Source organism: Sebastes umbrosus, chromosome 11 (assembly GCF_015220745.1).
Source record: "Sebastes umbrosus isolate fSebUmb1 chromosome 11, fSebUmb1.pri, whole genome shotgun sequence".
Taxonomy (NCBI): Eukaryota; Metazoa; Chordata; class Actinopteri; order Perciformes; family Sebastidae; genus Sebastes; species Sebastes umbrosus.
The window spans coordinates 29,735,882-29,750,209 of record NC_051279.1 but is presented as its reverse complement, the minus strand read 5'-3'; the positions used below and the strand labels follow the sequence as shown (position 1 = coordinate 29,750,209).

At 45.0% G+C, this 14,328-nt stretch overlaps 1 protein-coding gene across 5 annotated transcripts; it reads left to right on the top strand.

Moving 5' to 3' along the window:
- The first annotated feature begins 5,204 nt into the window (after window positions 1–5,204).
- Window positions 5,205–14,328, top strand: pnisr (PNN-interacting serine/arginine-rich protein). Of its 5 annotated transcripts, none has more exons than XM_037783962.1 (12): window positions 5,206–5,368; window positions 5,940–6,049; window positions 6,214–6,390; window positions 6,640–6,893; window positions 7,273–7,432; window positions 8,345–8,535; window positions 9,770–9,910; window positions 10,038–10,137; window positions 10,780–10,833; window positions 11,252–11,446; window positions 12,334–13,432; window positions 13,964–14,328. In XM_037783962.1, the coding sequence occupies exons 2-12, from the start codon at window positions 5,962–5,964 to the stop codon at window positions 13,995–13,997; spliced, it is 2,493 nt and encodes an 830-aa protein (XP_037639890.1). In that variant the 5' UTR covers window positions 5,206–5,368; window positions 5,940–5,961; the 3' UTR covers window positions 13,998–14,328. The 5 variants fall into 5 exon arrangements, 4 of the variants coding, with proteins under 4 accessions (XP_037639892.1, XP_037639893.1, XP_037639890.1 ...); XM_037783963.1 differs by lacking the exon at window positions 5,206–5,368 and adding an exon at window positions 5,390–5,775; XR_005208746.1 differs by lacking the exons at window positions 12,334–13,432; window positions 13,964–14,328 and having other exon boundaries at window positions 5,205–5,368; window positions 10,660–10,833; window positions 11,252–11,347.

Below are 14,328 nucleotides of genomic sequence, written 5' to 3'. Positions count from 1 at the left end.
AGGACTTGGAGGAGTGCAGTTTCTGTGCTGTGGAGGGGGCGAAAGCCAGATTGGAGGGGTTCAAGCAGGTTGTTGGAATGCAGGTGGGATTGGAGCTGGGTGGAGACGAGGCGTTCGAGGGTTTTGGAGAGGAAGGGGAGGTTGGAGATAGGGCGGTAGTGATTGAGACAGGAGGGGTCCAGACCAGGTTTCTTGAGTGTGGGGGTGACAGCAGCAGTTTTGAAGGCTGAGGGGACAGTTCCATGGGACAGTGAGGAGTTGAAGAGGTCGGTGAGGTAGGGGCATAGGACAGGGAGGCAGGACTTCAGCAGGGGGGTGGGGAGGGGGTCCAGGGAGCAGGTGGTGGGTTTGGATGTGCTGATGAGTTTGGCAATGGTTGCTGAGTCAACAGGGTCGAACCGGGAGAGGCGGTGCTGGGGGGAAGGGGTCAAGGGGTCCAGAGGGATGGAGAGAAAAGGGGTCGGTGTGGTTGCTGCTGGGTCAGACACGGGGAGCAGTGAGTTGTTGATGGTGGTGATTTTGTCGCTGAAGAACTGAAGGAATGAGTTACATAGATCGGGTGAGGGGTCAGAGAGGGTGTTGGCACGAGGCTTGAGGAGAGTGTTGACAGTGGAGAAGAGGGTTCGGGGGTTACGGGTGGGGTCATTGATGATGGTGGAGAAGTAGTCAGATTTGGCAGCAGTGATGGCGTCTTTGTAGGTGATGAGGTGAGATTTATAGGCTTCGAGGTGAACAGTGAGTGATGATTTTCTCCAGAGGCGTTCAAGTTGGCGGCCGGTCTGTTTGAGTTTTCTGAGGTGGGGTGTGAACCAGGGGGAGGAGGTGTTGAATGAAACAGTTTTGGTTCTCAGGGGGGCCAGTGAATTGAGGGAGGCAGACAGGGTGGCGTTGAGGTGGTTGGTGAGATCATCGGGCGAGGTGGGGGGTGGGTCCAGGTGGAGGGCAGCAGATAGCAGGTCGGAGAGATGGAGGGGATCAATGGACTTGATGTTGCGAAATGAGATGACTCTGGGGAGTTTCAGACGGGGTGATGGGGAAGGGATTGTGAATTGGATGAGTTTGTGATCAGATAGGGGAAAGGGGGATGGTTGGATGTTCAGAACTGGGACGTTGGCAGAGCAGACGAGATCCAGAATATGGCCTTTATTGTGTGTGGGGAAGGTGATGTGCTGGGTGAGGTTGAAGTTGTCCAGTAGAGTGGAGAAATCAGAGGCAAGTTTACAGGTGGGGGAGTCCATGTGGATGTTGAAGTCGCCCAGTAGCAGTAGGGGTAAGGGGAGGGATGATGCTAGGATGAGGAGTTCAGACAGATCGGAGAGGAAGGATGAATTTGGTTTAGGTGGGCGGTAAATAAGAATGACTGTGTTGGAGCAGGTTTTGAAGGCGAGGGATTCGAATGATGTGACTGTAGGGAAAGTGAGTTCGGTGGTCCTGAGGTTCTTGTTGAATAAGACTGCGAGGCCCCCTCCACGCCGGGAGGGGCGGGGTTTGCAGAGGTAGCCGAAGTTGGGGGGGGGGTGCTTGGTTGAGGGAGAAGAAGTCATTGGGTTGTTGCCAGGTTTCAGTGAGCAGGAGGAAGTCCAGTGAATTGTCCAGGATGAGTTCATGGAGGATGGGGGCTTTGTTGTTGAGTGATCGGGTGTTGAGGAGGGCAAAGTTGGATGAGTGGGAGGGTGGTGTGATGGGGGCACGCTGGAGAGGTTTGAGGTTGGCCAGGTTCACAGTGCGGCGGGGTCCAGTGGAGGGGGGGCGGCGGGGGTGGATGGTTTGGATGTTGTAAGTCGGGGTGGTGGGGGTAATGGATGACTGGAGATGACGGTTGTGTTTGGGGCCACGGTGAAGGTAGCGTTTACAGATGAGGATTCCAGCAGATTGAGCAGAGGAGAGAGCAGTGGAGGATAGCCGGTAGTTTCTCCTGAGGCGGAGGAGTTGACAGCGAGAGTAGGGGAGGGGAGGGGAGGAGGTATTGAGGGGACAAAACAACTGTGGGAACCAGGGGGGTCCTTTGAATAACAGGGGGGGTAGTGTAAGAAACAACAGGAGAGGGATGAGTAGGGTTGATGGTTCCATGGTTTAGCAGACGGGTTAGCGGTTAGCAGGCGGTGAGAGGGACGGTAGAGGCAGCACAGGATAGCGTTAGACGGGAGGGGGTGGTGGTACTCACGATACAGATGGGTACAGATGATGAGGAGAACAGCCAGATGATTAATGTAATTCCAGTGGTGGAGTGTTCGAGAGGAGTTGAGGGGGACAGAGAAACATGCAGGGCAGCTCCGCTAGCGAGTTAGCAGCTAACCGGCGAGGAGAGTGCAGCGAACGGGAGCAGAGGGAAAACAAAAAACAAAAAACAAAAGACGGAGAACAAGAGTGGGAACGAGACGGAACACAACAAAACTCAGGAGAACAGTGAAGAAACAGCAACAAAACGAGAGGAAAGACAGCTGACAGAGGGAGAAGCGGCAGTCAGGAGGCGCCAGCAGTGCTCACCCACCGGCACAAACAAAAACAAACACACGCGTACGGAGGCATATATATTAATAAACACTACTGCAGCAGCAGCACCATAAGGTCTCCGTTCTCTTCTACTCTGTTCTTATCTTTTCTACATCAGTGCTGGAGATCTGAATTTTTAAGACCAAAAAGTATTTCCTCTCAAGTGCACTCTACCATTTGGTCTCCGAGGCTATAAATAAACATAACAGAACCTGTTTTTCCAGACTGACACAGATACACAGAAATAAGTATTTCTCAGCTCAGAACATTTTCCTGCCTGTAACCTCCCTGTTGGTCTTATCTGTGTCGGGCACAACCCGCAGTTGCCCCAGAGTTGTCGCGGGGATTAACAAACACACCATGTTGTTATCTCAAATCTAATGGCCTACCACTGATGTTGACATTTAACTTAACACACTTGAGTTAGGGCTGACCCGAATGCTTCAAAGCTAATAGCATTTGCCTAAAAAAACAACTGTCACTTATCCTGATGGGTCTGTAGATGCTTCCTTCAATAAACTCCATGGATGCTTTGCTGCTGTATATGAAAATACAGAACAGGTTTAACGGTCCAAAGCGACAACGACATCTTCACAACAGTTTCTCAGTTCAGTAATAAACTGGAGAACACTCAGACACCGTTGATCCTCCAGATACTAATGAACAGTGTGTGTTCAGGTTGAAGAGTGTGTTTAGTCTGCTGGAATGTAGATTTCAGAAATAAACAAGTTTTAGTTGTAAAATAGAACTAGAGCATATTTGGGTCAAAGGTCAGCTAGTTGAATGACCAAGGGACATTTTGAATATTATAAATTGTTGTAATGCACATGGAAATATCTGGATATGTGTGATGATGACCAGATGCATCAAAACTAATCTAGTTTAAGTACTTACATTTGTGCAATCAACCGTGCTGAGGAAGAGCACAAAACCTGCCACGGTGCATGTGTGCTTACGTAGTCCAAGGCTGATTTACAGCTCAATAAACTACAGCAAAATGACAAAGCCTGGCAATGTGACTAGATGTTATTATTACTAAATTCTACACCAAATATTTATTATAAGTTATTTTTATTTTTTTTACTCACACTCCTGTAATAAATGCCTTTTCAATTCATTACAAAATTATTTTTTTTTAATCACATTGTAGACAAGATGGGATTAAAATACACATTTTGAGTCAAAATCTTGTTCCAGTTTAGTGGCTGTAAGGCACTGCAACCTACTGCAGAGTACAGTTACAAGAGACCGACACTAAAATAATGAATTTTATCTGTCAGTAATCGGATGATAAAACATATCTATGAACCTGATGTTGACAAAGGTGCTCTCTGAGTAGTAGCAGCACCGTCAGCGGTAATACTGTACATATAATGTATTTGATATATCACAGTGTGATGAAACTAGATCACAGCATCAGTGTTTTTATCATCATAACAGCTTTGACAATATCTGCCTACCATTTTCAATGTGTAGGTCACTTAAAATGTTGCCCTCATTGTAAATATAATGGACAGGAAAGCAGACTCATGTTCATATATGTGTGTGTGTGTGTGTGTGTGTGTGTGTGTGTGTGTGTGTGTGTGTGCGTGTGTGTGTGTGTGTGTGTGTGTGTAGGCCCAAGCAAACTTGTTGATTACATCAAATAGGTATAAGTAGACAGTCATGTAACTTTTATCGACCACATAATTTGGGGATTTTAATCACAGCAATCACCTGAGTGATGCACGTTTTAAATGGTTCAGCATCATTGTGCTCATTAACATCAACCTCATCAGCATCTGAATGGCTCTGTGCTGCCTTTACGTGCTGCTCGTAAACTCCTACTTCGGAATAAAGTAGTCATAGTGAAAAGTAAAACTCGTTGCTTAAGTGGAGAAATCAGTATCATCTGCTAACATGCGTGATGTTTGAACTAAATAATTCTCCCAAAAATAAACCAAGACTAGGTACAAGAATGAGCAAATCCACTAAATCCAATACATGTGTTGACACGGTTTTAGGGGGAAAGCTATGTAAATTGATTGATACATTAGTCACATTAAATGTAGGGTACTGAGTCAATAATGTGTTTACTATATTTACTTGTTTTGCCCCAAACCTTGGCGTTTTATTGAAATGTTTTTAATGCAAATGTTTTTTTTATTTTAGAAAATATAAGTACAATAACAATATATACACATACAAAACTGTTCATACCAGGGGTACATTAAAAAGTAAAAAAAAAAAAAGTTTTCCTTCTTAAATAATGTCCAGCATCCACCCAAAATATTCTGGTATACATACAGTGATAAAAACAAAAACAAATGACATATTGTTTCTTCTTCTAATTCACAGAAAGTACAAGAATATTCTAAATCAATTCTAAATCTCTACTTGCTACTGGCCCCCCCATCTGCATTAAAAGGCAGGTAGCGTCAAAATAACAAAATAAAACCCTGAAATATTTGTATTGTGGGGGTTTCGTTCCTATGCAGAGGGTAGTTTAGTTTATTTATTTACTACACTGAGGGCGTTTTATATTTTAATAATGTATCTATTCATTGTGTTGAGTTGAATGTGCTTATTTTGTACTGTAATTAACCTTGTGCCTTTTCTACCTTTTTTCTTTTCTTAAAGCTGACTGTTAAAGCTGACAGTAAACTGCTCACCAATGTACTTATAGGTGCAAATGGCAAATACAACTCTTGAATCCTGAATTGTAATATTCCCGACCGCCTCTGAAGGCAGCAGCACCTCGAATCACACTTCGTCAGAGCGACTAGTTCACTGAGGCCGCCATTTTGATCCGCAGCCGCAGCAGCAGAGAGACAGAAGACAGACTAGAGACTAGAGGGACAGAGACAAGAGGGACAGAGACAGCCGTCTGGTCAAGGTGGGGTTATGTTACTCTAAGCACAGTGCTGTCATGACTTTACCTCACACGTTCCTCTCAGTGTGGAACTAGAGTTGAATGTAAAGGCTCATTAGATAACTGCTAATATCTTTAGCTTCAATGTTAGCTTAGCTCCCGTTAGCTCGGGCTAGCTTCCTCTGCGTTAGCTCAACAACACATGACCAGCAGACAGTCTGTAGAGAGACCGGGGGGTTCACCGGCCACACGTTTATATCAGTATCACGCGTCAGTACTGCTGCAGTAAGTGAACCCTCAGTATACAGATAGAGCAACAGGGAATAGCCTCCAGCTAACGGAGAGGCTGACTACAGCTAGCCGGTGAGCTAACGGAGCGGCTGACTACAGCTAGCCGGTGAGCTAACGGAGCGGCTGACTACAGCTAGCCGGTGAGCTAACGTGAGATCAGTAACATTAGCTCCTGAAGCTAACGCTAGCTCCTCTCTGGCCATTAGAGGAGCTGCTCAAACTGCAGCAGCTCTCCGTCACGTCAGCAGAAGAGATGCCGATGGTGCACATCAACATCTAAATGTAGCTGTGCTGCATATTTCAGGTGTGAATCCAGAAGGGGAGAGATGTGGGACCAGGGAGGACAGCCCTGGCCGCAGTGGCCTCTGAGCCAGCAGCAGTGGATGCAGTCTTTCCAGCACCAGCAGGATCCAGGTTAGTGACTGATGCACGTGCAACATGAAAGCCTTTCTTTTTTTTCTTCCCTCAAAAGAAATGTGCCCCTGCAGGGCTTCTTTGTGCATTGCTCAAACAGCCTATTGGTTTCACTACACCTGTAATAGCTTCTGCGTGGGTGTGTTTTCTTGGCTGTGTTGCAGGTCAAGTGGACTGGGCTGCCCTGGCACAAGCATGGATTGCCCAAAAGGAGTCGACGGGACCAGAGCAACCGAACATACAGCCCAATGGCCAAGACATCCCAGCTCTTGAATCAGTTGGACAGGGCAACCATGGCGCCTTCCAGGGTGACCCAGCGTTTGGCAGAATGTGGCAGCCAGGTACAAGTTGAATCCTCTGAATCAGAGCAAGTTTCTCTATTTTTTCACACTGTTTTTCTGCACACCAATCTGAATAAGTTAGCACATTCAGTGCCGACTTGCAATCATTTATTCGACTGAAGAGAATTAGTGTGATTTCTGACACGGTTCCTCTTGAGTAGATGTTGAGAAGAATAAACAGAAATTAACTTGTGTGTGCACTTATATGTTCACATTACTTTAGTTTATTAATTATGTTGTCCTAAACAGAATGGGGAATGCATGGCCAGCCCCCTCCTCCTCCTCCTCCTCCTCCTCCTCCACCCCCCGAACAGGCCTGGATCCCTCCAGGGTCCGGACCGATGGATGTGGTGAACCCCAGCGAGGACAGCAACAGCCAGGACAGCGTGGAGTTCAACTCTGAGGCCCGCCACGGGGTTTACCCCCAGAACAGCCATGGGTATGGGGCACAGCCCGACAGCTACGCCATGGCCCCCATGGCCATGAACCAGTTTGATTATCAGGTATGCAGATGCTACAGTAGAAATTGTACAAGCGTTTGGGGTTTTAGTGTGACAACCAAGTAACACAAGAAGGAGCTATCCATAGAAACTGTGCCGGGTCCCAGCATCTAGGTGTATCAGTCGTTGCTTTCTTGAGGCGGTGCAGAGGAAAGGGATGGCTTGTTGAGGATCCAGCATGGTTTGGTATTATTTATTAACTGTTTTTAAAGCAAACAGACATCGTAGCTCAGGCAGGAGTGATAGATGAATGTCTGCTAACCTAATCTGGGGAAAGAGAATAACAACAACCACCCCACACTTAGTGAATGCCACTTGGTGGCAGTTAAAGTTCTATTCTTTGAACTACCTTTAATTTTCCGTTTGTGCCATCTCTCCACAGCACGGAGCGGCCTCATCCTTCCCCACATCCACAGGCTTCCACTCCCCATACTGGCAGGGTCCTCCTCAGAACAGACGAGATACCAGACCACCCGGCTTCAGAGACCGGCCCAGATCCCCTATTCAGCTCCCTGTCAAACAGGAGACCCCAGCAACGTTAGGTGAGTGTGTTCAGCTTGAAGACTGCCTGAGGTGCATGAATGTACTGCAGAGTTTGTTTGTTCAACTCAAAGATGGCGACTTCTGTTCTTTTCTTTGTGCAGCGTAAACTAATGCTCCTAATTTTATGACAGAAGTAGGAAAATTGACTTTCAGCTAGGCATGCCAGACTAGACATACAGTATTATTATACTTACTTTATTTATTAGTAGGTACTGTTTATTATGAAGTACTATTTAGATTTATTTTGCCATGTATTAGTTGTCATCCCTTACCTGTTTGCACTCATGTACGTGAAAGATGTAACCAACAGTAAAATGAAAACACCCTTTTATCTCTCAAATTGTAGTACTGTTATAACATTAGAGCAGTTACTCGATTGACAGAAAAAGAATTGGCAACTATTCTCATAGTAAATTGATTGTTTAAATCAGTTTACAGGTTATATTACCTGATTCCAGCGTTTGAGTTTTGAAGATTTGCTGCTTTTCTGAATGTCTTTGGGTTTGGGGCTGTTGGTGGAACAAAACAAGCTACTTCATGACATCACTTTGAGCTTTAGGGGACTCTGATGGGCTTCTTTCATTATTTACTGACATTTTATGATAAAACATATCAGTAGTAGATAAATTGATAATGAGAATAATCCTTTGTTGCAGCTCAATGTAACATACAGTGTTCAGCTCATCAGCTCATTGTAGCTGGAATCCCTCTATTAGAACAGATGGCTGAAACCGATGTTATATTTAGTAAACTGATGGAATTAAGTGTTAATGTAACACAAATCACAGCTCAGGAAATGCATTTACAAGTTGTTGTAAACAAGTGTGTAAAGGCTCAATAGGGGTTTATGCATCTTAACAACATGCCGGTATTTGTGGATAACTCATTCTGACCTCGTATTTCACCTTCAGATGCGGTAAAAAGGCGCACACTACCCGCATGGATCCGAGAGGGCCTTGAAAAGATGGACAGAGAGAAGCAGAAGAAGATGGAGCGAGAGCGGATGGAGAAGGAGCGTTCAAAAACGGCAAAAGAAGATCGCAAAGAGCACGAGGCAGAGGAGGAAGGTGATGGGCCACGCGTGCCCCGCAAGAGCAAATTCGTAAGCAACTAATTTCTGGCCTTGACAGCAAAAATGGTTTCCTTTTGAAAAACAGTTTACACTTTGTGTGTTGTGTTCTTGACGTAAGGTCATCCGGGGTCGTGAACCGCTTTCTGTGGCACGTGTATCAGGACTGTAGGTATCGTTGCCTTCACAAACGATGCACTGTGGTTGTGCAATTCATCGAATTTCTGCCACAATTTTGGCTTCCAACAATTGTGAAAACAAGATAATCGACATTAAAACGGTTATTGTGCCGCATTCTATTTCGCAATGGCGCTCTCGTTTTGTCTTGTGTTACAAATCCAGCGCACTCCTTTCCTTTACAGCGGAGTGTCTCACACAGCGCTGACTTGCCCTCGCCGGGCTTATTTCCACTGTAGTGTTGCGCCGCGACCAGCTCTAGGTCGGCTTGGAAAGGCCTGCGATGGAGGTGGTGCTTTAAAGCACCCCTCACCCGGACCTCACTGCTTAGTGCTCGCTGTAGCCTCTCTCCCTGCTGGGAGGGACGGGGCTCACCTGACCCGTCTTAAAAACACGGACCCTGTCTTTTGCCGTGTCATCACTATTCATATCTATACAACCAATGTGTTTATAATTAAATCGTTTACTAGAGAACAAAGTTCTTCATAGATCTAGCCTCTTGATTTTGCTCTTGAAGTGCACCAGATTGATGCATTTAACTTTAAAATGTAGGCTAAAACTAGGGACACACCGATACAGATACCAGTATCGGGTCCGATACTGTGCTCATGTACTTGCACTCGTACTTGCGAAACAGCACCAATACCGCTTTACGGCAGCGTGACGTTAACCCCTCGTCACCATCTTTCGGGTCCTATCCCCGGCGGGGAGGGATGGGCGCAGCGAGCACTTTGGCCACGGCCCGGGAAGCACCTCCGCCCCGAGCCTTTACTAGCCGACCTACTAGCCGAACACAAGGGTCTTTTGTCAAAGAGAAGTACACGTGTCGGTACTTGGTATCGGCGAGTACCTAAATGTTAGTACTTGTACTTGTACTCGGTCTGAAAAAAAGTGGTATCGGTGCATCCCTAGCTACAACATTTTCTTTCTGAATGCATGATGTTTCCAAAGTCGATGAGTAGTCGTGTTAAATAATCGTGATCTCAGTATTGACCAAAATAATTTTGATTATGAATTTTGCCATAATCGAGCAGCCCCATGATGCACACTTTGCCGTTTGTTGATTTGTCCTTGCTTCTGTCTGCATCAGGACAGTGACGATGAGGGGAATGATGACAATGACGATGAAGAAAGGGCCTCCATCAAGAAAGAGTTTTCTGGTCGGAGCCCATCGCCTCCTGCAGAGGACAGCGAACCTGAAATGACTGAGGAGGAAAAGGAGTTCCAGCTGGTCAGTTTGACCATTCAGATTCTCTTGTCTGCATGTTGACAGTTGTTAGTTGATCTATTTTTGAAGAGGATTTAAAATAATGGATTTTATATGTCTCCCCCCCCCCCCCCCCCCCCCCCGTCTCTAGATGGTCATCACAAAAACCCTTCTGACCGAGATCCTTCTCGAGGTGACCAATGAAGAGATCGTGCATGTGGCCAAAGAGACTCACCGGAAAGCCACTAGAGGTCTGCTCTTGACTTTTCCAGTTAATGCATCATCTATGCTTGTCATCAAGACATTGTGTTTAAATCTGAAGAGATTCCATCATGTGCTTAATGATCTCCTCTAAATGAAACTCCATTGCGCCCTGTAAACTCGGGCGATTGAGCGGCAAACATGGGAGTATATGCACATTCAACCATTCTCTGCTAATGCATCAGAAGGAGAGAGAGAGAGAGAGCAGAGCAATGCTTTCCACTAACACTATTTGAATACCTGGTCTTCTGGTACATGGTATTGAAGGTCCGGCTGAAAGACTGTTTGATAAGAGTGAATAGTATCTCAGCACTGAATCTGACCAGCATCCACCTTTTAGAATCAAGTGACTTCCTCCTTTGAAGTGACCCAGGGTGCATTAGTACAGATTGGTTCTGTCCGACTGTTTGACCTGGATTGTGTGACAGAATTTTGTTTGTTAACCTTCTCTCTTTTCTCCTTTTTTTTTTTTTTTTTTTTTTTTTGTTATTTCTTTTCTCTTGTTACCAAAGGCAGCTCTTGTGAATAGTGCTTTATCTGTGACCCCCCTCTTCTCTTGCGACTCTCTTGCCTTTGAGAAAATGGCAGTATGTGTTTTAACGTGTTGTTCCTGTTGTTGATGTGAATCAAAGCTCCTGCAAAACAGCTGGCACAGTCAAGTGCACTGGCTTCTCTGACTGGTCTCAGTGAGTATCCCTTTTTCTGTCTCTGGGGGGGAGGTATTTTTATAATAAATGGCGGGGTGTTAGTAGGAACATGGGAAAAAGCTGTTAGTACAAGCCATGAAACCCAAATACACTTCCTAATTTTAAAGATTGATTTAAATAGAAGTGGAATCGCAGTGATGGATTTGGGTTTAGTTTTGTGCTTTGATGATAGAAGCATGCTCTCAAGTACAAAGTATTTCTAGTTGTTGTTCTTTAAGGGCTATATTAGTTTGTTTTTAAGGGGTTTATCAGAGTGAAATATAAAGTCATACAGGATTAAGTGCCTTACACTGGGACCTTGGGTTGGGATTGAGGGCTTTTAGAAGTGAAACCTGATTGTGAGAATAGATCTTGGTCCTTACCAACACTCAACAACCCGGGGGCTCTGTTGTGGCAGGTGGGCTTGGTGACTACGGTTCGGATGAGAGCGACGACGAGGACGAACGCAGCGTGCGAGGGTCCGAATCCTCCGACACCGACGACGAGGAGTTGCGCCACCGCATCCGAGAGAAGCAGGACGCCTTCCGCCGCAAAGAGCGGGAGGTGCAGCAGCTGCTCGAAAAACAAGCGCAGGAGGCTCTGCTTGCACGTGGTAAGACGTGATGTCTTTGTCAAGTTAGGACTCAGAACACACTACATTGCTATGGAGGATGGAACCTGCCAGAATCAAAAATAAATGAATAATAAATGACAGCTCTTCATTTGCATAATGAGGCAGGAATGCATAGAGAAATGTAAAAAGACATGTATAAAGGAAAGAAAACAGTTAATAATAATAATAAGTTAATAAAATAAATACATTTGGTGAAATGCACAGGGAAGATTTTGCTTAAACAAATGTAGAAATACATTAATACATGCATTTAAAAAATATATATAAATAAAAAATTAATGCAAAAATTAATAAATAATAAAATCAAAATTAAATACATTTAAAAATGTATAAAAATAAATAGATAAAAGGGAAAATAAAAAAGGATTAAACAAATAAGGGGATTAATAAAAAGATAAATAAAGAAGCATATTAAAGCATAAATATCAGTTTGTCACATTTTATCAATTAATTAATGGCTACATTTATTTTGAATACTATTTTTGCTACATTTAATGACATTTGTTTATTTATCGAGTCTTTTATTTATTTATTTATTCATTTATTTTTGACACGTTCCTTCCTCCATATATTGCTTGACTGCTCGCTCAATTCCTCAAAATGTTTGAACGGTGTGCTGCAACACTGAACCAAAATAAACATGATGGTACAACTTTTTTCCATCGTTTTGCATATTTTTACCACTTACTGCATACTTAATTGGCTTTTTCTGATTCTATTAAATTTGGAGAAGTAATCCACCAACAAAGAAAGATGTTGATAATTACACCTGGAGTGGAAAGTTGTGCAGTGTGTTCCTCGTCTTCACAGCACCTGGTGTTTCCTTGTTCATTTTTAATATGAGTCTTTGTTGTTTGTTTCCACAGAAGAGATGGCGAAGGAGAGATTGAGCAGAGAAAAGGGGGATTATGATGAGGGCCAGCCAGAGAATCCACACAAACAGGAAGTAAAGGAGAGGGAGGCGGAGCCCTTGGTAGAGAGGCGTAGGTCCCGTAGTGAGAAGGAGGGTAGCGAGAGCAAGCACTCGGGCAGAGGGAAGGAGCGATCAGGGCGAGGCGGCAGCAGTTCCCCAGCCAACGGTCGCAGCAGCAGCTCCCGCTCCACTTCAAGCCACAGCAGCCGTAGATCTTCCTCTTCCTCGTCTTCTTCTTCCTCTGCATCTTCCCGCAGTTCATCGCGATCCTCCTCCCCACGAAGGAAGAGGAGGCGTAGCCGCTCCTCCTCTCACAAGGCTCGCAGGCGCAGCCGCAGCCACAGCTCCCACAGGCATCGCAGCGAGAAGGTCAGGGACAGGAGGAGGAGCAGCGCTGAGAGATCAGGCCGCCACAAGAAAGATCGCAGTGATTCCAGGGAGCGCCGGAGCCGCAGGAGTAGATCCAGATCCAGAGAGCGAGACAGGGGCAGAGCCAGGGCCAGAGACAGCCGCAGTCGCAGCAGGGAGAGAGAGAAGGAGAAAGAAAGGGATAAGGAGAGGAAAAGGAGCCGGGATGGCCGAGACAGCAGTCACAGTCGTAGCAGCAAACACAAGCAGAAGGCCTCCAGCAAAGACAGAGACAGGAGGAGGGAAAGGAGTCATAGCCACGAGAAAGACAAGAAAAAGAAGGATAAGGATAGGGAGAAAGAGTCCGATAAAAAGAAAGAAAAGCCAAAGGCCAAGGAGAAGGAAAAAGGAAGCTCCGTAGTTGTAGAGGAGAATGGCAAATCGAAGAAAAGGAAAGAGAGTGACTCGTGTACGGACTCGCAGAGTGACAAGCACTCCCGGCAGGATAGCAAAGCCAGCAAGAAGGGCTCCGCAAAAGCTAGCAAGAAGCGCTCAGACTCCGACTCAAGTAGATCCCCTACCCCCGAGGTTAGCAAGGAAAAGAAATCTAAAAAATCCAAACGTAGTCGCTCAAGGTCGACGGAAAAATCTCACAAGTCTGGTAAGAAGGCAAGCCGCAAACACAAGTCTAAGTCGCGATCAAGGTAGTATTCGTTTTTTTCCCTTTTTTCACTACTGTATGTTTTCATTGTATGTCTCATTGTGATTTCGCTGGAGTCCCTTTATTTAATCAATATATTTGTAGTAACTTTAAACAGGAAAACTGAATGTTATGAACATGTGCCGTCAGCTGCAGTCACATCTGCTTAACTGTGTAAAGTCAAGTCTGATGCAATAAAGGGTTTTAATGCTTCATGACGGTTTTATCTATCAAAATGTAAATCTGCCATATCTGACTTTCTAACAAGAGTCGCATGAAGTTTCAACATCCAACCATGTTGCCTTAGTAGAGTCTGTTTTGCAGCACCTTGTTAGGATGTGAAACCAGCTGTCGTTCTGCCCAGAATAGGCACTTACTCTAGAGTCTGCAGAACATTAGTTTTTATGGAAATTGTGTTTAGTATTTTGTACTCTGGGAGTACAGTATGTCTGGTGTGCATGTTTGTATTTTGTAGTCTGCGTGGGTGAGTGTGATTGGTGCAGTATTAACGTCGTGTCCCACGCCTCTCTTTCAGGTCAACGTCCCCCTCCCGTCGTAGCAGACGCTGAGGAGCACAGTTAACCTCCTGATCTGTGCACTTTACCATTTTTAAATTCCATGAGTTGAACAGGCTTGTCTCATTATAGAGGCAGTTGTGTAGGTGAACCCTCCCCTCATACATCCTTCATCTTTGTAAATAATGTTGTTATTTTTAAAGTGTGACTGAAGAACAAGACTTTTTGACTGGTAGGAGTTTTCACTTGTATCATTATGCAAAGCTTAATAGGACTCTGTGGACACTAAAAACTCAAGTTGTAACATTTTAAACCATAACAGGATTAACTTTTTTTTTTCTCCAAACATTATTGTAAGATGTCCAATAAAACTGTTTGTTCATTG

Bases quoted from the DNA above. Each gene is read 5' to 3' on its own strand.
- pnisr (XM_037783962.1), top strand. From the start codon at position 5,962: ATGTGGGACCAGGGAGGACAGCCCTGGCCGCAGTGGCCTCTGAGCCAG. The intron at 6,391-6,639 runs GTACAAGTTGAA...TGTCCTAAACAG, and splicing joins TGGCAGAATGTGGCAGCCAG to AATGGGGAATGCATGGCCAG. The intron at 10,138-10,779 runs GTCTGCTCTTGA...TGTGAATCAAAG, and splicing joins TCACCGGAAAGCCACTAGAG to CTCCTGCAAAACAGCTGGCA.